A 22155-nucleotide genomic window follows, 5' to 3' on the forward strand; every position below is an offset into this window, starting at 1 on the left:
TGTAAATGTTAATACAAGTTTTTAAAGATTATTTAATAAATGTTTAGTTTTTTCATAAAATAAATGTCTTTCTTTGATTAGATCAGACTTTTACATGACAGGTGATGTAAACTTTAACAGTCTGAGGAACATGTGTAATATTTACAGGCAGATTAGAAGACCATGGCCTTCTTGCAGCAACATTCAGCTCAATGTAAATATGATTATATCAATACCAAGAGGCTTGTTTCAATCATCATGGACAGGTTTCTCAACAGGTCATGATTTCTCAAAAGTTATCATGAGTTGATGAGTTCCAGGTCTGTAAAGAAGCTGTGGGAATATTTAAGTCAAGGACTTCATCTGTAGAAACATTGATTAAAAATGGTGGTGATGTAAATGATGCTGAACAGAAGCTCCATCACAGTTATCCCAGGGGATCAGAAGTCTATTCCATGTTTCTTAAGCAGAGCTTGAAGTGTCTGGTTCTCTTTTTCCTGCAGGCACAAGACAAGGACAGAACTTTGAGTCGTTTTGCTCTAAAGAGAGCACTGTCAGTCCAGATGCTCACACTCAAATAGAACATTTCTATTTTTGTTTTCTGGCTTCTGGAGGTAAAAGTTAGATTGCAGTTCAGTATGACGACATCATAAACAGAGGAAATGGTCCGAACAGGAGATGCTCTTCAGAGAAGCTGATGAGCGTTTTGAAAGCCTGTGGGTCATAAAACAGGCTGCTTTACTTATATGCTGTCTGAAGTATTTAGAGCGGACTCAGACTACCATCTGTCGTTTTATTTGGGAAAGGACACAAAGTTTATTCACAGCCCTGAGGAAACCATGCTTGTTTGGAATGCCCAACATTCAACAGCCATTTTTGACTCTTTGAACTCTACAGTCTGCAGTCAGCGCTAAAACTCACCAGTTTGTCATTGTGCTCCTGTAGCTCTGTGACTCTCTGGACCAGGCGGTCGTAGCTCTCCTTCAGCTTGTGGATCTGCTGGTGAGCTCTGGTCTTTACTGATACCAGGATACCTGCAGCATGTTCAGTAACATACACATTACTTTTTAATGCATACTCCCCTGCAAAGTCTTCAAAGTTAAACCAACTACATTTACATCCATCATCAGGGTTTGAGCCGGGTCAACAAGAGGGCATCAGGCCAAAAGTCTAAAAAAATTAACCTATTGTTTTAACCCCTCTCTACCTGGCAAAGCATTTAATGGGATCTATAACCCCAACCCCAACTTGTAAAATCCCTGCCCATGAGCCAGCCACACAGGGTCCAGGATTCTGAAAAGAATGTCTGTTCATTAGATCAGTGGTTCTCAAATAGGGGAACATGTACCCCTGGGGGTACACAAGATTCAAAAATGTATCAAAAACAATAGCAACCAGGCAAAAACTTTAACACTATTTATTCAATCAATGTCTGAATCAAACATAAGTCTGAGTTCATAAACTGAATATTATATCCAGCAGGTTATTTAATTCCATTATACCCCCCCAAACACACACACACACACACACACACACACACACACACACACACCACTCACACACCCCACTTACACACCACACGCCGCCACCACCAAAAAAAGAAAAAAGTTCTCTTTATACTAGGATAACAACACAAATTACAGCAGCGTAGTTGAAGCGTAGCAGCAGTGCTTGAAAACACAGAGGGACATGAAATAAAGAAGGAATATCTAGAAAAAATCTGTCTGTATTTGGAAAAATCTGCTAATTGGGATTTCACAAGTTGCAACACACCCTAAGGCACTATGATTTTTTCTGCGAGGAGAACTTAGTGGACTGTAGCATGTAGCCAGCACATCTTCAGTGAGACTTACATTCTTTGAGTGAATCTTTTCTTTTAAATTAAGTTCAATCGATCAATCTTTATTTATATAGCGCCAAATCATAACAAATGTTATTTCAAGACACTTTACAAAAACATTTACAGGTCTAGACCCGTAAATGTTAATAAAATGTTATTAACAGAAACCCAACATCAAGACAAGATAAGGAGTCTTATCTTATCTTAATCCACCATGAGTACAGGACTTTGCAGCATTTAGCAAGTTACAATGGAGAGGAAAAACTTCCCTTTAACAGGCAGAAACCTCGGACAGAACCAGACTCATGTTAGACAGACATCTGAGGAGACTGGGATGGGGTTAGAGAGACAGATAGAGGAGAGAGAGTGGGAGAGAGAGGGGGGGGGGGTAGGGTAGGGATACACATACATGCACACAGACACAGACACACACACACACACTTACACACACACACACACACACACACACACACACACACACACACATTCACACACACACACATACACACACACACACACACACACACATTCACACACACACACACACACACACACATTCACACACACACACACACACACACACACACACACACACACACACACACACACACATACACACACACACACACACATTCACACACACACACACATACACACACACACACGCACACACACACACACACACACACACACACACACACACACACACACATTCACACACACACACACATACACACACACACACACACACACACACACACATACACACACACACACACACACGCACACACACACACACACACACAGAAAGGGAGAGAGAGAGAAACAGACGCAGTCTGAAGTTTGGCGCTGTGGTGACAGTTAAGGTGAAACCAGCAACAATTCAAAGCCGTAGCAGCTGGTGTTGGACAGGAGCACAGCAGCAGGGCGTCCACTTCACTACTTCACCGATCCCCAGGAACCTACAAGACAAACTCAGAGCCTCCCAGAGAGGTGTATGTCATGTCTTTTTGGGAAGAAAGTAAATAATTGAGGTTTGAGAACAGACATTGGGGCAGTTTTCCACCGTCTCTCAGTCCATCTTCAACAGACTCAGGTCCAAAGAAGCCTCCATTTTTTTTGGATTGTGTTTGTATCTGGTTTCCTCTTTGTATTGCACAGATTGAGCATGAATTTGGGGATAAAGTGATGAACTGTGTTCATGGACAATTGAACTCATGCTGAGATCTCCACTACTCAGTCATGTCTGGTTTTAATGTGGTGCTGGCTGATGCCCTAATTATCTCATCCTTCCAGTAGTGGTTTTGGTCCTTGTCCATTTTATACAGAGATTACTCCAGATTCTTTGAACCATTTGATAGAATTAAGTTTTGTTGTCCACTGAGGTTCTCTATATAGAAAGCCTAAGACTATACACTTGAGACTGGGCCTATGTAAGCCCAGTGTGGGCACAAACACATTAATATGGTCAATATAAAAAACAGTTGAATTACAGTGAAAAACCATCATTTTGTTGGTTAAATCCTGGGTATCATTTTGTGACATTAAGGGTATTTCCTGCACTTGGGATGAAAGACTTGTTAAACACATTTTTGCCTTTTTGGCAGCTAATACTCACAGTGATCACATTTACACGCTCCCACTGGTGTCCTGAAGTGTCTCTGTGGGGCAGCATGACAAAAGTTCTCTGATCCAGAAAATAAGCTCCCTTTAAAGTGATACTCCGGGATGGAACAAGTTGGGTCCTATCACAAGGTTTAGAGCAGAAATGACCCCTACAGCAGTGATTTTGTGCAGCAGAAGCCCAGAGCGCTCACACCAAACACCCCCTCCCTGCTCCTCTGTTGGTTTCCTCAGCACTCAGACGGGGCCATATTTTACTTGACCAAAAACACAAATAAACGGACTCCCACTGAAAAAATCTGATATCCGTCTGCATTCACGCTTTATTCAAAGTGAACGGCAGGTCGTCCTCTCTCTCATAATCACTCATCTTTATGTTGTTATTGCATAATTCATCCAGGCAGACTACATGCGTTTGTTTATATCTTGCACGCTGCGCGCAGACTGATACACTAAGCGGCGAGCGCCTCGTAGCCAGCTGTGGCTCTGCAGCGGAGGTAGCGCCGTTTTACGACACGATGAGAATTAGAGCCTTATTTAGAGGTGTTTTTGTGTGAAAGTAATGCGCTGAAAATTCTCTAAATAAAACATGAATGCAGACCAATATCAGATTTTTTCGGCGGGAGTCCGTTCATTTGTGTTTTTGGTCAAGTAAAATATGGCCCCGTCTGAGTGCAGAGGAAACCAGCAGAGGAGCAGGGAGGGGGTGTTTGGTGTGAGCGCTCTGGGCTTTTGCTGCACAAAATCACTGCTGTAGGGGTAATTTCTGCCCTAAACCCTGTTATAGGACCCAACTTGTTCCATCACTTTAAGTATTGAGATCTACCAGCCCTTTAGGAGAATTTGTAGCTGCATTGAGCTAAAAAGCTGATCTCAAACCCTTTAAGCTTTATAGGATGCATTGTGACTGTTGAGCAGGGTCAACACAGCATCATCAGTGCTACTATGTGCAAACTGGTGTGGGTCTAATCTAATAGGGTCCACAGAGTGAGTCAGGTGAGGTGACTAACAAATAACCTGCTCCATGGTTTCATACAGTTCAAAGCCCAAGTAATAGGCCAGAAATCATTTTTCATCACTCGCATTTGACATTTTTGAGCATAGTCTTTAAGCTGTGAGTCATCAGGACCAAATTTGGCTTTAGTTTAAAAAGACTTGCTGCAACATTGTTCTCTTGAATTAATAATGAAATCTGCACAAGATTTTTACGTAACTCTTCATTTCCTGTATTACCATCCAGTGTGTCTGATCTACAGTAAAAATCCCTCAGTGCATCCAGGGGACTGCCCCAGAAAATATTTAACCCTTCCCATGCTTTTCTTATTACCAGTTGGGAATTTGCCATCTACCTTATTCTTAAAATTAATTTTTGCCTTAAAATTGATTTGAAGCGCTAGCAGTTAGGGTTGTGCACTCCATGACGCAAGCCACTGAGCTGACAAGCCAGGTTCAAACAAACCAGTGGCACCATTCAAACCAGCAGCGTTCAATATCTTGTATCTTCCCAAACTTGTGATGTGATTGTGAGAATTCAACAAAAGAGTCTGTTTTTTATGCTCCAGCTGTGTCTGCCTGTTTCCTCACTCCTGGGTGAAACAGTCCACTGAAGCAAATTTAGGTTCGAAGATATTAAAAGTCATCTGTAACTTTAAAAAAGCAGGGCTACAGCTGGACACTGGGTACTAGATGAGTTTTTTTCCCTTTAGTGTTGTTAACATCCTCAACTTGCTCACAGACAAAAGTACTGACCGTTTATAATCCTGGCTACCCTCCAGAGCCGCAGCAAGATGAGGAGGCCCATCCCATCAAAGGCGTCCTCATGGAAGATGAAAACGATGTCCAACACGAAGGAAATGACCACCACAAAACCGTCAAACACCTCAAACTTGTGCTGAAAGAACTCCATGCGGTATGCGTACAGCTTGCCAGCCAGCTCCACCATGAAGAATGTGAGGAGAGCAAGGCTCAGGTAGTGAAATATCTGCAAAGATTCAGTGTATCAGTCAATCATTTCAGCGTGTGACCTCATGTAGAGTTATTTGACAAACCTGGGGCTCACCTCAGGAGCAATGTGGCCATGCTCCAGCTTGATGACAGACAGATCTATGAGCAGCTCTGCCAGAACAAAGAAGGCATCCAGGATTATCAAACCAACTACTGCCACCTGGAAGCAAAGGCAGACGATTAAAATACTGCATAATAGATCGTAAAAGTGATGAAAAACAAAATGCTGGGTCCTCTTTGGTCTGTCTCTGTCTGAACTATCTGAGCTTTTCTTTGTATCCTGTCAAAAACCTTGAACCATGGATTTGATCGGCAGGTCTCGCAACGCAATTGATCAAATTTTCTCAGCGAGGAAACTGGGCGAAGGGGAGCCCGCCTGTCCCAGCCGAACGTTTGCAGCCAGGTATATAATCGACTCCTGGGATGCTTGGAGGACCGTATGCCTGTCAATCCATTCCGTTGAGGATGTTGAAGATAGTTACATATTTTGTAGGGCTGGGCAACGATTAAAACTTTTAATTGTAATTAATCGCATGATTTCCCTGATTGATCATAATAGATCACATTGTGAAAGTGCCATAACATCTGTCATGCAAACACTAAATCAGTACTTGTTAAATGGTAATAGTTAAATAACAGTTAAAAGTAACAGTTAAATCACATATTTAGTGCAAATCAAATTTACAAAATGTAAATACAAAATTAAAGCTGAGTGATACTCCAGGATGGAACAAGTTGGGTCCTATCACAAGGTTTAGGGCAGAAATGACCCCTACAGCAGTGTTTTTGTGCAGCAGAAGCCCAGAGCGCTCACACCAAACACCCCCTCCCTGCTCCTCTGCTGGTTTCCTCTGCACTCAGACGGGGCCATATTTTACTTGACCAAAAACACAAATAAACGGACTCCCACTGAAAAAATCTGATATCTGTCTGCATTCAGGCTTCATTTAGAGAATTTTCAGCATGTTACTTTCACACAAAAACACCGCTAAATAAGGAGATCCAATGAGGACAACCATGCTGAACCAGCCATGTAGTCAAGGGACTCGTCTATACCCAGCAGTGGATAGGAGTTCTTTACAGTTCTGTCATTCAGTGGTCGGTAGTCTACGCAGAACCTTGAGACCTCATCTTTCTTAGGACCCATTACAACTTGTGACACCCACAGACTCACTGATAGCTCAATAATGCCAGCAACCCTCATCTCTTGTATCAACTGGTCAGCAACAGCTTGGCAGGCTTTGGGCAATCGTCTTGGCTGTTGGCAGACTGGCTGTGCATCACTTGTTTTGATAGTATGTTGCACCAAATGTGTTCTGCCAAAGTCACTGGGGCTAGTGGAAAAACTGTGTTGATGCTCATACAGGAGATTCCATCACCTATCCTACTGCTTAGAGTTCAGGCCCTCCCAATTCTTCTCCTAGATGTTTCGGACAATTGAACTGGCAGCTGACTCCCTCCCGGATGAATAGACCACACTTGCAGACTAAGCAACAGCAGGGGGATGTGCCGGGAATTGTGCATCCGGTTGTGGAGTCAGAGGTTGTCGTCCAGCAGGGGAAGAGGGCTTTCTGCAAAAGGGGCTTCTCATTGGGGAGGACCAGGGGTACATGGGGGTGTCTTCCTCCACATCACCTCTCTCATTTGTTCTGGAATGGGATGGATGCTCATCTTTAAATGTCACGGTACGTGCTTTGAAGTCTAGCATCACCCCTGCCGCACACAGAAAGTCCTTTCCAAGTAGAGAGTTTTCTTTCACTTAAGCAACACAGACTGGTTGGTGGTTTCAGTAGGTCCCTATTTCAATCAGTGCCTCCCAACATGGGAGCCTTCTCTCCCAAAACTGTGGTGAGCAGAACATTGGTGGCTTGGGTTTGAGTTCCCACTGGGAGGAGGAGGGATGCAGTCCAGACTGAATTCAGTACGGTTTGGGTACACTGGCCATTAACCAACACAGGTACTCCACAGCAGCCAGTTGTGAGTAGTTTTTGGTTAAGCAGGCATGAGTGATAGGGAGGTGGAGCGCTTTTGCAATAGGTTGTGTGTTGCTTTCCATGGGAAACTGTTGGTGGTTCGGGTCGTTCCCCTCTACACCGAGCCCTGGGCATTTCCCGACTTCGGCCCCTGCAGGGAACAATCAGGCACTGTACAGAGGCCCCATGTGTGAACCCACCAGTTGAGATGCACCATCAATATCAGGGAATTTCTTTTGGGCAAAGTAGTGCAGCTCAGCTGCTAACACCCCTAAATTTTCTCAATATTCTCGCACTCCCTCATTGAATCTCTGTCACATTGCGACTGCAGGAGTGTTGTTTTCAAAACGTCTCTCTAAGGCCTTGGATATAGCTAGTGGATTTTCTGGGTCCGCTGTAGTGCTGCACTATTTGGGGAAAAGGTGCGATTTGCGATTAGGTGGACAATATTGCGATTGCGATTGTGCTTGCGATTTAATAAAAAAAGTTGCGTCATAAGTCTACAGACTTGCTTGGTTATCATGGAGAAAAATCTGAATTGCATGTGCTGACATTGCGATTGCGATAACCTCTTCTGCGATTACGTAATTGCATGTGCTGACATTGTGATTGCGATTGTGATAATCGTGCAGCACTAGTCTGCTGTGGTCACAATACTCTTTTTGCCTCCCCTTCTAATGCAGAGATTAATTAAACAGCTCTTTCAGCTGGAGACCAGCCATTGGCCATTGCTAGGAGCTCAAACTGGGGTAAAATGTTCCCTGAAAGGTGAGACCATCATGACGTATCACTTTAATATGGCCGCTTTGGGGGAGGTTCTGGAGATGGTTTTGGCAGAGTTACTAGGGCAGCAGACAGTGCGGTACTCAGGGCTGGCACAAGGTCACTTTGTTTGTTAGCAGCAGCACTACAGGAAGTAGTTGTCCCTATCCCCTCGCCCAAATGGTGACTAGATTTTGAATACAGTACATGAACAGGAACATTGGTATCACTATTTTTAGCCTTGGTAGCATCAGTATGGTCTCCAGCTTCATGTGGTTTATCATCCCCACCTTTTCACCCCCCCACCCCCACCCCCACCCCACCCCTTCATTGGTATTATGTTGCCTTTAGAGCCAGAAAATGACCAAAAGCATGCTCCATCGCAATGCTCATTCTCTGCACAAAGTCATCTTCAATTTTAGCTGTGATGTTTTTTTGTTACTCTGAGATAGAACTTGGCTGGCCACCCAATTTACCTTGAGGAGCTATAAGGTCTTTCTGTAATTCTGGCTTAGGATTTGCTTGGCTGCCCACTCTACCTCGAGGAGCCCTCAGGGCAGTGATGCCATAGTTGTTGGAGTGGCTGACATAAGGTCTGCGTAAATTGGATTGGGTCTCTGTTGTCACGTGAGTGTGTGGTGTCATTTCCGGTTTTCATTACTCTGTCTACAGCACGGTTTGGTCGTTAGCTCTCAACTATCTTTGTAGTTTTCTCTGTAACAGACTTTCCCTCTTTTCAAACTCATCATCCTATCGCTCTGTAGTTGTTTGCACCAAGCACTCTGCCTTTTTTCCCACAAGGGTGTACACTTTTTTCTTTGCTCATTGCGTGGAACCCGTCAACTTGGCTGTCTTACCACAGGATCCTCTTCTGTCGGATCATTTCTTCATTAATTTTGAATTCTTGCTGTCAGATTTCTCACCTGTGAATCAAGTCATCTTGTCAAGGAACCTGTCTGACAGAGCCGTAGACATTTTCAAGGAAGCAATTCCTGCTGCCTTGAATTCTTGCTCTACCTTTGCAGAGAGCTCTTATGCTCCTTCTCAGCTTGATGCGGATACCACGGGTTCACTTCAAGCCGTCCTCGATTTAATTGCTCCACTTGGACAGAGGACTCTCAGACGACATAGTTTGGCTCCGTGGTACAACGCTCAAACTCATGAGCTCAAACAAAAATCGAGGAAATCAGAAAGAATATGGCGTTCAACTAAAACAAACAAATCCGGCTCGCGTTGGAAAAATAGTCTAAATGAATATAGGAAGGCTTTGCGACTTGCGCGTGCTAATTATTATTCAGCTTTAATAGAAGAGAATAAAAACAATCCTAGATTCCTTTTCAGCACTGTAGCCAGGCTGACAAACAGTTATAGCTCTACTGAGCCATGCATTCCTCTATCGCTTAGCAGTGAGGACTTTATGAGCTTTTTTAATGATAAGATATTAAAGATTAGAGATAAAATTAGTAACGTGTTACACGTTACTGCGGTAGAACTTTCAACCAATGGCGAAAATGTGGAAGTGTTGCTTAGAGTTAAGGGCTCCTGTTTCCCTCTCTGCCAATCTAACTTCTAGTCTCAGTGTCTTGTAGGTTCCTGGGGATCAGTGAAGTGGATGATCTGCTGCTGTGCTCCTGTCAGACTCCAGCTTCTATGGCTGTGGCTTATTGACAGGAATGGCCTGCTAGTTTCTCCTTAACTGCTGACTTCCAACTATGTCTGTGTCTATGTGTGTCTCTCTCTCCCTTTGCGCCTTGTCCCTCTCTGTCACCCCCCCTTTTTCTCTCTATACTTTTCTCTCCCACTCTCTCCTCTATCTGTCTCTCTCTAACCCCATCCCAGTCTCCTCAGATGTCTGTCTAACATGAGTCTGGTTCTGTCCGAGGTTTCTGCCTGTTAAAGGGAACTTGTTCCTCTCCATTGTAACTTGCTAAATGCTGCAAAGTCCTGTACTCATGGTGGATTAAGATAAGATAAGACTCCCTATCTTGTCTTGATGTTGGGTTTCTGTTAATAAAATTGTATAAACATTTATGGGTCTCGGCCTGTAAATGTTTTTGTAAAGTGTCTTGAGATAATGTTTGTTATGATTTGGAGCTATACAAATAAAGATTGATTGATTGATTGACTGATTTACCTTTGTCTGAATGGCACATGGCTTGGCTGAGACGGCAAAATGAAATGGGGTTTTCTTCACATCTGAGATTTCTGACAGCAGTGTGGCGAGTGGTGAGAGAAACTGTTTTCCTTTCTCCTTATAGCTCAGCTGGTATCATATGGCTTAGTCCTTAGTGTTTCTGGCAGCATGTATGAGTCAAAGCAGTCAGACTCTCTGATTCTTTCAGCCACTGCGTCCTTCGGCTAGCAGCTAGTGGTCGTAACCCGCTTTGGTGTGGAGAGGGGAAGCTCAGCAATCCCGTTTCTGTCACCAGTGCAGCATTAGTGGCCCGACACTGCAGGGAACTAGCTGGCACAACAACAAGATGGCGCTTTTACCAGAGAAACATCTTTTCAAAATTCAGCTGTAAAACTTCTTGAGTTTCTGCAGCTTTAGCTTCATACAAGTAGCCTATGCACAATTTCTGAGACATGCCTAGATAGACTTTGGTTTGGTTTATGACCCTGACAGAAACATGTCATAACAAACACATTGTAAGATGAACGCTGGGGGCCATGGGCCATGTGTGAACCCTAGGGCCTGACTTTGGACTTCATTGACTTAAAGTGAAGTTGTTTTCTTACACTGGATGATGATGAATTAAAGGAACAACAAAGCTTTCTCTCACGTTGACTGATCACTGATGTTACTGTGCTGCACAGATGCTGCTTACCTGGAAGCGGTCGGAGCTGTACAGTCTCCTCAGAGCTCCCCTGAAGGTCAGCGTCGTTGGGTAGGTGCCAGTGGCCGGACTCAGATCATCACTGACTGCGTGTAGCTCCTCCTCCTCAAACTGGAGTGGCTTCTCATCACCCACGGTGGTGAAGTACTTTAGGTACCGAGCCATGACTACAGGCTCTGCAGAAGGAGAAAAGCACCCCCTGCTGCAGTGGAAGGAAGGAGAGTGTCAGTTTAAAGGCCATCCAAGTGAAGATATCACAACTTTTTCTTTAAATTCATTAACAACAAATGTGTGCACACAGGTTTTTTATTTGTTTGGCTGTGCTGATAAATACACAAAGGTTGATATCTGAAATCATACTGACATTAATAAAGCTCTTTTTACCTGAGTCATGTGGGGCTTCACAGCTCAATACCCAGAGCAGTTTCAGAGGTCAAAAACTCTTGTATTGTTTCTAGTCTGAGCTGATACTATCTCTAATGTATGAAGACAAACAACCTAAGTCAACTAACACATGATAAACCAATGTGTTTCTCACTGATTGATTTAAGTTGATTTGGTTGGAATTAAGGTAAAAGAAATCTGAGCTGAATCAGTTTAGTCTGACATGTGTAGGGTCTTGACCTGATCCAACTCAAATGAAATCCCAATGAGACCAGAGTTCTATACAAAAATTCCCAACTCACTGTATCAAATGCTTTCTGAGTGTCAAAATGAATAGAACTCAGCAGTTTCTTTTTAGCACACTGTGATGTTGAGGGTCCTTCTTGTATTATTTGTTGCTAGTCCCATCCCTGCCAGGGATAAAACCAGACAGGTCAGGATGAATTAGTTTTGTTCTGTTTTTTTGTATCCTTATAGTAGACTGATAGGTTTGTATCTTCACAGCATGCTGGGTCTTTGCCCTCTTTGTGAATTACGGATATGGTATCCCCTGACCAGGAATCTAGAGGGTTGTTGTTGGAGAAGGTATAGTTAAAACTCTGGTTAGTACAGGAACAAGATTGTTAAAGAAGTACTCCGAGAAAACCATCCACACCCCAGGATTAGTTATCCTTTAGCATTTTTGCAAACCTGCTAACACTCCCAATCTCGCAGGAGTCTCCCGCGTTGAACCCGTCCTCCTGTACTCCTGATTTGTAATATACCCTGATTTGTAATATCCCCTGATTTCCTCCCAGTTTTTCACGTCCATACCAATGAAAGGCACGTTCACAAGTGCCGTATAGGATGTGTGTGATCAGACCTGGCAACCCAACTTGGATGGTAAAAGTAATGTTAGCAGGCATGTTAAATGTACCTAAATGTTGACAAAATGTCAAGACCTGATTTTTATGGCTTCTTAGATTTCTACTTCTGCAATCTGAGCAACCATTTGCACTGCCTCGTCTCCTGACAACGAAGCCATATTTAAACTTAAAAGGAAAGCCCTGGCATCTCTTGCTGTTCTGTGAGGTTCAGGTTCTTCAAAGTTTTTAGAAGAATGACGCAAAAGCTTCTGCTAATTATTTTGGTAGAGATGCTGGATGTCAAACCTTCTGTGAGTCTCACAGTTTCCCATGCAGTTAATGACAAACATCTCCCAGGAATGCCAGTCTCAGAGTGCATGAGACAGAGGACGGCCTGCAGCCAATAAGAGGGGAGACAACACCCGAAGAGCCAATGAGAAGATGACGCAAACAACAACCTTAGAATAAACGCTATCAGTCACTTTATATGGGTGCTCAGATAGAGAGATAGATGGATAGAATAGATAGATAGATAGAAAATACTTTATTTAGCCCCGAGGGGAAATTCAGGAGTCACAGCAGCATTAAAGAAAACAAAAGTAAGACAGTGTATAGAAAGTGCAAAAAGGTCCATAAGGTAATGACGAGAGCCCATCCACCACTCTCCAGCCCAGCCAGTCTCTACCTCCACAGGGTCCAGGACTGAGCCTCCCCAGCAGTCTGTTCAGTCTCTGGCCCCGTTTACATGACGCCGAAAACGGTCGACTCTGCAAACATTTCATTGCGTTTTTGCCTTCCGTTTAGATGAGATCACGTTGCGTTTTCAGTGAAAACGCAAACTTTTGAAAACGCTCCCCAGAGTGGAAAGATCTGAATCCGCTCCTCCATCCAGCTTCGTGTAAACACAGAGCGGTTTCAGGGTGAAACGCATGCGCACTCGCAGTTTCAGGTGAAGGCTGCGCGCTCAGCCACATTTCCAGTTGAGCCATTCCGGTTCAGTAGGTGGTGGTAATGCACGTTATGGTTGGATTGCCGACCGTCTCACACAACAAAACGGCAGAAAAAGAAAGAACAGAAAAAGTGACTTGCCCTCCTGGAGTCGTATGTGCGCGGATCATTTTTACGCCGTCCTCATGTAAACGCGGGTGGCTTTTGAAAACGCAAAGGAAGAATCGTTGCGGGAGTCTCCGTGTAAACGGGGCCTCTGTCTCCTGGATCCTGTCTGCTCACAGCAGGCGAAGCTCCTCCAATGTGGCGCCGGCGTCTGATGTCTGCTCCGTCAGCCACGTCTGTGAACAGCATGATGTCACTCTGCCCTCCTGCATCCCCTCTGCCGCTGGGCTAGCACGGCTAGCTCGTCCATCCCACCGGAGATAGATCCCACGTTCCCAACAACGATCGATGGAAGGACAGGTCCACGTCACCTCCCAGCTCACACCTGAGAACCAGCACGTCGTCCTCACCTCCTCCTCCTCACCTCGAGGGAAATCATCAAACCCTACACTACTTAGCATTGACATGCTACAGGCTGCTAACAGCTAATTTCACATGTAAACAATGCAGTCATGGTTACATGTAGGATCTCCAGACAAACACAGGAGAAAAGTAGTAAATATCACTGAAGACACTAAAAGTTTGGTGTCCATGACCAACAATGAACCATACAAAGTGATGATCCACTCCAAATACAAAGATGACGAAAAAGAGACGAAAAAATTACAAGAAACGGACAAAGACGAGAGAGCTGCTGCAACAGGCAGCTACTTGGGCAATGTCTCGCAACGTACATATATATATATTGTGACGGCCCCTGAAGCCGTCTATGCTTGTGTGTGGCACTGTTGAGCTGCCCTGCTCTCTCTTGTAGGTGACGTCTGGAGTAGGTGGAGTTGCATGATGGAGCAACCTGAAACACCTGGCCAGTGTGAGGGTTGGGCCTCCTATTTCTTCGAGCCTGCAGGGGGGCTGCGGGCTCTTGGGTGTGGACATGTTCTTTGTGCTGGATGTCTCCGCGCGGCTGCGTCCGAGTCGCTCTGATTCCAGACGCCATATGATGGACTTTGCTTTTTAAATAATAAAGAACAAATGTAAACCGGTTTAAACCTTGGAGTTGTCTCCTTCCTTTGGTGCGCCTGAGAGCCGGGCGTAACTATATATATATATATATATATATATATATATATATATATATATATATATATATATATATATATATATATATATTGACTGTTTTCCATGCTTATAAAGAAGAAGAGAAGGAGAAGGAGAAGGAGAAAAACAGGCAAAGAAAGATGGTAAAGGAAATGAAACAGCCCAAGAATTGTCTGATAAATTTATGTTTTTTCTTTGTAAATATTAGAAGTTATAGTTTTGGTGTGATGAAATGCTATTGTTGCTGTATTATTGTTTTGGGTGTTAATTTGTGAGTACATTGCTTCTAAAGGGGGCTTCACACCGACGCGCGGCAACGCGCCGCAACGCGCCGCCTCCAGTCATTTTAATGAGGGTCGGGCGGCAGGCGGCAAGCGGTTTTGGCTGCGGCGGTAGGACCCAGAAGCGGTTGCCGCCCACATGCACGCGCACAGATTTTCCCCTATCGCCTGGAGTCCAGCATGTTGAACTTTCTGGCGGCAGCCACCTGGGAACAGTCAATCACATCGAATGAAAAAGAAAACCCGGAAATAGCAGGCTTCGCGGGGCAGAACGAGCAATGGAGGAGCTAATACTGCCGGTATCTGAATATCCAGAGCTCTACAATAATAATAAAATCTTTCATATGCACATTATAGAGTAAACGGAAACTATAAGGTACTACTAGGGGGTACATGTTTTTGAGGAGGGAGTGTTGTGAAGGACTTTTGGGCGGGCTCTACTGTAACGTTCGCCGAATCACCTCTACGTCGCTGCCGCCTGTTACTCCATGCTCATGCCGTGGCGGCAGGAGCCGCTTTGAAAAACGCTCTGCATTCCAGGGGCCTCTGCCGGCAGAGGAGCGGTTTTCGGGGCGGTTACCGCGCGGCGGTATGAAGGGCGCTTAAGAGGTTGAGTAATAATAATATGATTTTGTGTTTTCATGTGTAGATCACAACATGGATGATGTGACTGAAGAGATGGATGCAGATGGAGAAATAGAATAAGTTAAAAAATGGTTATGTTCTTATGACAGTTTGAGTGGTTTTTGGTGGTGTGTGTGTGTGTGTGTGTGTGTGTGTGTGTGTGTGTGTGTGTGTGTGTGTGTGTGTGTGTGTGTGTGTGTGTGTTTAGGACACCAATTCGTCCACTAGGGGTCACTGTCATATTTGGGGCTATTTAGATCGGTGCTTCCCATCAGGAGCACCAATAGTTTTTTGACCGCCGTGCCGACACGCTGGGCTGTTTTGACTGATCTAAGGATTAAATGGACACCTTTGTGAGATTTCGGCATATGTTTCATGGTGAGAAATAAACATTTATAAATTGCAAGTTGGACTTTCGTTATTGGAATGCACAGGAAGCAGCGGAGCCGTGTGAGGCCAGCGCGTCAATTGAGTTTAGCCCGTTTAGCTTCTCAGTGGCTTTAAGTTATAGGCTTAGCCGCTACAGGTTTGTTTTCTATTAATATTTGTTGCAGTGTGTTTGAGTGTGTATTATGTTGATTTTAAGGGGGTTGTGTGGTTGTTTTTTTATATTATAGGTGTTTTTATATACAGTTTTGTTTCAAATGTTTGTGACAGGACACATGGTAATAAATAATTGTAAAAGAAATTGAGTTTTTTTTTTTTTAGCAAATAGGTCTTAGTAAGAGGATATTTTGAGAAGTGTTGATTATAATGAACTTGTTCCTGCAAATGAAGTTTGATATTTGATGCACTACTGCCTATGAGGTACTTCAAAAGGATTTCACGATATCAAAATGGTAAGTAAATGTAATAGAATTAAGCCATGAACTTGTTCATAAAGAAGTAAATAGCTGCATGTCAAATTTTCTTTAAACAAAGATACAAAATGACAAAATGAATGATTTAGATAAATAGGCAGGGATGATGTTATACACTAAATTACATAGTGTAATATATTGAGAAGGAGGTTTGGGTGACATGCTGGTTCTCAGGTGTGAGCTAAGAAGAGACGATATGGACCTGTCCTTCCATCCATCGTTGTTGGGAACGTAAGATATATCTCCAATAAGATGGACGAGCTAGCTGTGCTAACCCAGCTACAGAGGGAATACCAGAAGGTAGAGTAGCATCATGCTATTCACAGACATGGCTAACGGAGCTAACACCAGACACCAACACCATGTTGGAAGAGCTTCACCAGCTGTGAGCAGACAGGATCCAGGAGACAGAGACTGAACAGACTGCTGAAGAAGCTCAGTCCTGGACCCTGTGGAGGTGGAGACTGGCTGACTGGACAATGATGGACAAGCTGTCAGCATCTACACTGCTCACAAAAATTAAAGGAGCACTTTAAAGAAACACATTAGATACATCAGATCTCAATATGAAGTTGGATATTTTTACAAATGATGACAGGGCAATGTCTTAGGAACAAAAGGATGCCAAGTCTTTTAATGGAAATAAAAGTTTTCAGCCTACAGAGGGCTCAATTGTGTAGACACCCTAAAGTCAGAGTGAAATGAAGATGTGGCAGTCTAGTCCATTTTTTCCAAAACTTAATTTCTGCAGCTCAAAATGCTTTTCAGTATCTTGTGTGGCCCCATGGAGCTTGTATGCATGCTTGACAACGTCGCGGCACGCTCCTAATGAGACAACAGATGGTGTCTTGCGGCATTTCCTCCCAGATCTGTGTGAGGGCATCCCTGAGCTGTTGTACAGTCTGAGGAGCAACCTGGCGGCGCCTAATGGACCGAAACATAATGTCCCAGAAATGCTCTATTGGGTTTAAGTCAGGGGATCGTGAGGGCCATTCAATTGTTTCAACTCCTTCATCCTCCAGGTACTGCCTGCATACTCTTGCCACATGAGGCCGGGCATTGTCATGCATTAGGAGGAAACCAGGATCTACTGCACCAGCATAGGGTCTGAAAATGGGTTCAAGGATTTCATCTTGATACCTTATGGCAGTCAGAGCACCATTTTCTAGGCAGTAGAGGTCTGTGCGTCCCTCCATGGATATGCCTCCCCAGACCATCACTGCCCCACCACCAAACCTGTCATGTTGAACAACGTTGCAGGCAGCATAACGTTCTCCTTGTCTTCTCCAGACTCTTTCACGTCTATCACAGGTGCTCAGGGTGAACCTGCTCTCGTCTGTGAAAAGTACAGGTCGCCAGTGGCGGACTTGCCAATTCTGGTGTTCTTGAGCAAATGCCAGTCGGGCTCCACGGTGCTGGCCAGTGAGCACAGGGCCCACTACAGGACGTCGGGCCCTCAGGCCACCTTCATGAAGTCTGTTCCTGATTGTTTGGGTAGAGACATTCACACCAGTGGCCCTCTGGAGGTCATTCTGTAGGGCACGAGCAGTGCTCAGCCTGTTCTGCCTTGCACAAAGGAGCAGGTATTGGTCCTGCTGATGAGTTGAGGACCTTCTACGGCCCTGCCCAGCTCTCCGAGAATAACCACCAGTCTCTTGAAATCTCCTCCATGTTGTGGAGATTGTGCTGGGAGACACATTAAACCTTCTTGCTGCAGCACGTGTGGATGTGCCATCCGGGAGAAGTTGGACAACCTGTGCAACTTCTGTAGGGTTAAGGAATCGCCTCATACTGCCAGTAGAGATAATTACTCAAGCCAAAACCAGCACGAGTGGAAAACCAGCCAAAAAAAGATCAAGAGGGAGAAACTTGAAATGACCTCCACATGTTAAACCAGTTCTGTTTTGAGGGCTTTCTAATTGTTGCCACTGTAGTGCACCTGTTGTTAATTCCATGAACACCAATACAGCTGAGAGTGATTAACGATGCCTTCAGCTGCTTAACCAACCAGAAAGTTATCAGACAGGTTTAAATGATTTCATGCCAGGCCCATTAAAAAAAGTGTTCCTTAAATTTTTGTGAGCAGTGTATTTTCTTATAGACTTTTTTGCACTTTCTATACACTTTCTTACTTTTGTTTTCTTGATTGTTGCTGTGACTCCACCTGATTTTCCCCTTGGGGATAAATAAAGTATTTTTCAATTTTATTCTATTCCATTCTATATAGTTGTGCAAATCAACTTTCAATCTACTGACAAAACACTCTTTTTAACTTTCTGTTGTAACAGTAAGATATGAAGCATGATTCCACTGTGTATTTTATTGTAGCAAAACATTAACAAACAAGCATGTCATATTTAAAAGCTGATGACATTTAATGTTGCAAGTGGCATGTTTTTTGCCATCTGCAATGTTAATGTTCCAAACACAAAGTTGTGATATTTCAAATTCAGTATAAAAATTGAAATGATACAAGAATTCATTGTAATGGCATTAAATGTGTACAGTCAATACTGCCAAAAATGAAATCATAAGTATTCATTCTGTACAACAGAACAAGCGTTCAATGATCACATGACAACCAAAAACTACCTAAATGTTCTGTATCCATTTTGAACCATTTTACATTTAACTACCACTGCTGTACAATTTCATTTGATTGTCATGTATAAGGTTCTCGATAGCCCTGTAGATATCTGATTTCTCGGTCTATCCATGTAGATCAGGGGTCTCAAACTCGTGCCATGGAGGGCCAAGAGGCTGCAGGTTTTCTTTCCAACCAAAAACTCCACCAGCTGATTTCACTGATTAGTCCCTGCTCTCTGCTTGAATGTGAGGTAATCAGTGAAATCAGCTGGTGGAGTTTAAATATTTATTTTTTTAAATATAAAAGCAAATGTATTACAAAGATAGTACCCTGTAAATGAAAGACAAAGACAACAACAAAAACTAAAAAAAAGAAACTTACAAAAATACAAATTGGACAATGCATGTCTGAGTAAAAAAAAAAAAATCTACTTCCCGTTTCTCGGTGACACAAACAACTAAAGGTTCTTGCCAGAGCCATAGCCTCAGACTATCATGCAAAAGCTTTTGATTTCTTCATCACTAAGTAACTTCTACCTGTAAACTAATGGACCCCCAGAAATGACCCCAAAAAGTGGTGATTTTCACCAGTGTTTCTCATATATCTCACTTTCTGTCATTTCACCATGATGTTTAAAGATTTTTGTCCATCCTGGGTTGCTAAATATATGTACAAAAGGAAGAAACAAGTGGACTTTTCAGCCTGCTAGGGGTAACTATTAAACAAGGCTGTCCCCACCTATGTTTAGCTCCATTGAATTTTTAATTTTTTGCCAGGCAATGCAAACATTCAAGACTTTTCAAATACATTTAGTGCATAAAATCAGGGATTCACTGTTGAATTCAACACTGATTGACAAGATGGTCCTCGCAGCTCACTCCTTATGTGCTTAGCATAATAATAAAAATCATTATTATCACTACTACAATAATAATAATCATGATCATAATCATAATGTACTTTATGTGTTGGGAGGACTGTAAACTACCCAGTCAGGCTGCCATCTGCTTAGAAAAAAATCTATAAAATGTAAAACCATTTCAAACTATTCATTGAGTGTTTCTCTTTGCTCCCTCCAGAAGACAGCATTGATTCTACCCTGCACTATGAATGATCACAAAGTTGCATAATTAAATTGGTCGATTTATGCAGAAATCCAAGTTATTGCAAGGATTCGACCTTTTCTTGTAACTATAGAACACAAACATGACATAGGGTCATACATGCCTTGTATCTGCAGCTAAGACAGACCTATTCACCTTAACCCTTGTGTGGTATTAGTAATGTTGTTACTTAGCCAGTGTTTATGGGTCTATTTAAGGGATAGTGTATGAGAAAAAAAAAGTTTGGTTCCCGCAAGACAAAAGGGGAAAATGTGCGGGAATGTAAGAGTAGATGGTGTTTGTTGAAATTCAACAATGCTTCAACTTTCAAGCACGCATGCACGCACAAATACACACAGACACACACAGACACACAGACACACAGACACACACACACACAAACACACACACACACACCTTGTACAGGAACAGGAGGGGCAGAAAACACTATCAGGAGGCCCAGAAAGGAGGAAGACAGAGTGGGGGTACACAGGACCTACACGTTAGCCCTGGGTTCAGTGGATCCAAACACCCTGTATGTAATATAAATGCGTAGGGTGGGTGTATAGTATGTGGTCAGAGAAAATGTGTTTTAATTTATGTTCTTCACAGAAAATGAGCCAAAGCCAACGAATTTCAGGTTGAAAAAAATAACTGTTTCATTTTTCTTTTGATGAATACCATACAAGGGTTAAACAGTGTGTCTCATGTAAGCCTCTGCGTGGAAGGATTGCTCCATAAGGCATCAATACTTCTCTTTTCCGAGTTTGCAACACGGGATTGAGAAAGCAAACTATGTGACCATACTGTGTCAAGAGGAAGCTGTGGGCATCCTCTGAAATAGGGTATGGTAGGATAAACATCATGAGACTGTTCCATCCATCCATCCATCCATCCATCCATCCATCCATCCATCCATCAATTTTCTGAACTGCTTATCCTGCTCAGGGTCGCAGGTGGCTGGAGCCTATCCCAGCTGTCATTGGGTAAGAGGCGGGGTCCACCCTGGACTGGTCTTCAATCAATCACAGGGCTGACACAGAGACAGACAACCATTCACTCACACTCACACCTACGGAGAATTTAGATTGACCAATTAACCTGATGAGCATGTTTTTGGACTGTGGGAGGAAGCCAGGGGACCCGGAGAGAACCCACGCATACACAGGGAGAACCATGAGACTGTTCATTTGTATAAAATACAGATCAAACTGCTCCATCCTTACAGGTAAATATCTGGAAGAGACATCACCAGGGGACCTACAGCAATATAGCCAATAAAACGGAACAAGAAATAACACTAATGTCAACCCTGTCTCAAGCCGTGGACACAAGAATCGAAACGGTTAACTGAACTCTGAGAAGGTCTCAGCCAGCCTTACAAGCTGACAAAGAAGAAAATGAGAGAAGAAAGAGAGAGGAAGGGGTCGCAAAGAAATTTGCCAAATCTTGTTGATTCAATGATTGTTACCTCTCTATCTGAGCGTCTGTTTACCCTTTCAGTTATTGCGAAGATCGCAGCTGCAGGATATCAGGCTGAAACTCGTGATAAAAACATCCGTTTCCCAAGATTCTGCCATGCAAGCATTTTTACTACCATCCAAAGTTCAGAAATGCAAAGATCTGTCACGACAGAGATTTTCCACGGAGCACCAACACAGTTTTACTGACCTTACCTTATCTGCCTGTTAGGATCTTTAAAATCTCGGTCGTTCTCAGAGAAGGAGCAATATCTGTTGGACTTCTTGACTTGAAGAAAACTCCGCCTTTAACCCAGCCCCCTGTCCGGTCCACGGGAAGCGCCAGTGTCCTGTCAGACTCCGTGTACACACACAAAAAAGGTGCGACGGATTTAAAGAGATGAGAGAGAAAAATAAAGTAAATAAAGTGGTGTTGTGATTTACAAGGATGCTACAAAGCCAGAAGGTTTTTCTTTGTTTAGCCGTCTGTCATTTAAAAAAAAAAAAAAAAAAAAAAAAATCAGTCGGTACTCTGTCAGGCACAGTGCGTGCCACAGACCTTTTTCACTGACATCCTTCAGTCAGCAATCCTGTGGATGAAGGTGTAGCATTATTGTAAAGAGAAGCCAGGAGTTGATCATCAGACCGCACATAGATATACTCAATTTCAGACAGAAACCTTTTCGTGTGGTTCCGTTTCACGCCTCAATCATTTACATGGGCTACACAAATCCGTCCTCACCTTTGCAACGTCACCGCTCGCAGTCATGCGCTCACTTCCCAGCAGATAATATATGTTGTACTGCGGTTCTGTGCAAACTGAAGTTTTTTTTTTTTTTTTT

At 43.3% G+C, this 22155-nt stretch overlaps 1 protein-coding gene across 2 annotated transcripts; it reads right to left on the reverse strand.

Annotated features, from left to right (window-relative positions):
- Positions 1-48: 48 nt before the first annotated feature.
- On the reverse strand, positions 49-21673 carry hvcn1 (hydrogen voltage-gated channel 1). 2 transcript variants are annotated; one of them, XM_074673288.1, is made up of 6 exons: positions 21525-21673; positions 11010-11220; positions 5502-5606; positions 5192-5423; positions 901-1013; positions 49-476 (listed from the first exon to the last, which is right to left on the reverse strand). In XM_074673288.1, exons 2-6 carry the CDS (start codon positions 11181-11183, stop codon positions 420-422), a joined length of 681 nt encoding a protein of 226 aa, XP_074529389.1. In that variant the 5' UTR covers positions 11184-11220; positions 21525-21673; the 3' UTR covers positions 49-419. The 2 variants fall into 2 exon arrangements, with proteins under 2 accessions (XP_074529389.1, XP_074529388.1); XM_074673287.1 differs by having other exon boundaries at positions 21530-21672.
- Between the last annotated feature and the right edge of the window lie 482 nt (positions 21674-22155).

The sequence above is a fragment of the Halichoeres trimaculatus genome, unplaced genomic scaffold, assembly GCF_033239565.1.
Source record: "Halichoeres trimaculatus isolate MK-OKI-2021-1 unplaced genomic scaffold, fHalTri1.1 fHalTri1_scaffold_7, whole genome shotgun sequence".
Lineage (NCBI taxonomy): Eukaryota > Metazoa > Chordata > Actinopteri > Labriformes > Labridae > Halichoeres > Halichoeres trimaculatus.

Coding starts and splice junctions, on each gene's coding strand:
- hvcn1 (XM_074673288.1), bottom strand. CDS start 11,183: ATGGCTCGGTACCTAAAGTACTTCACCACCGTGGGTGATGAGAAGCCA. Junction 5,607..11,009: donor ACAGCTCCGACCGCTTCCAG/GTAAGCAGCATC, acceptor CTTTGCTTCCAG/GTGGCAGTAGTTGGTTTGAT. Junction 477..900: donor AGGAGCACAATGACAAACTG/GTGAGTTTTAGC, acceptor TTGTGCCTGCAG/GAAAAAGAGAACCAGACACT.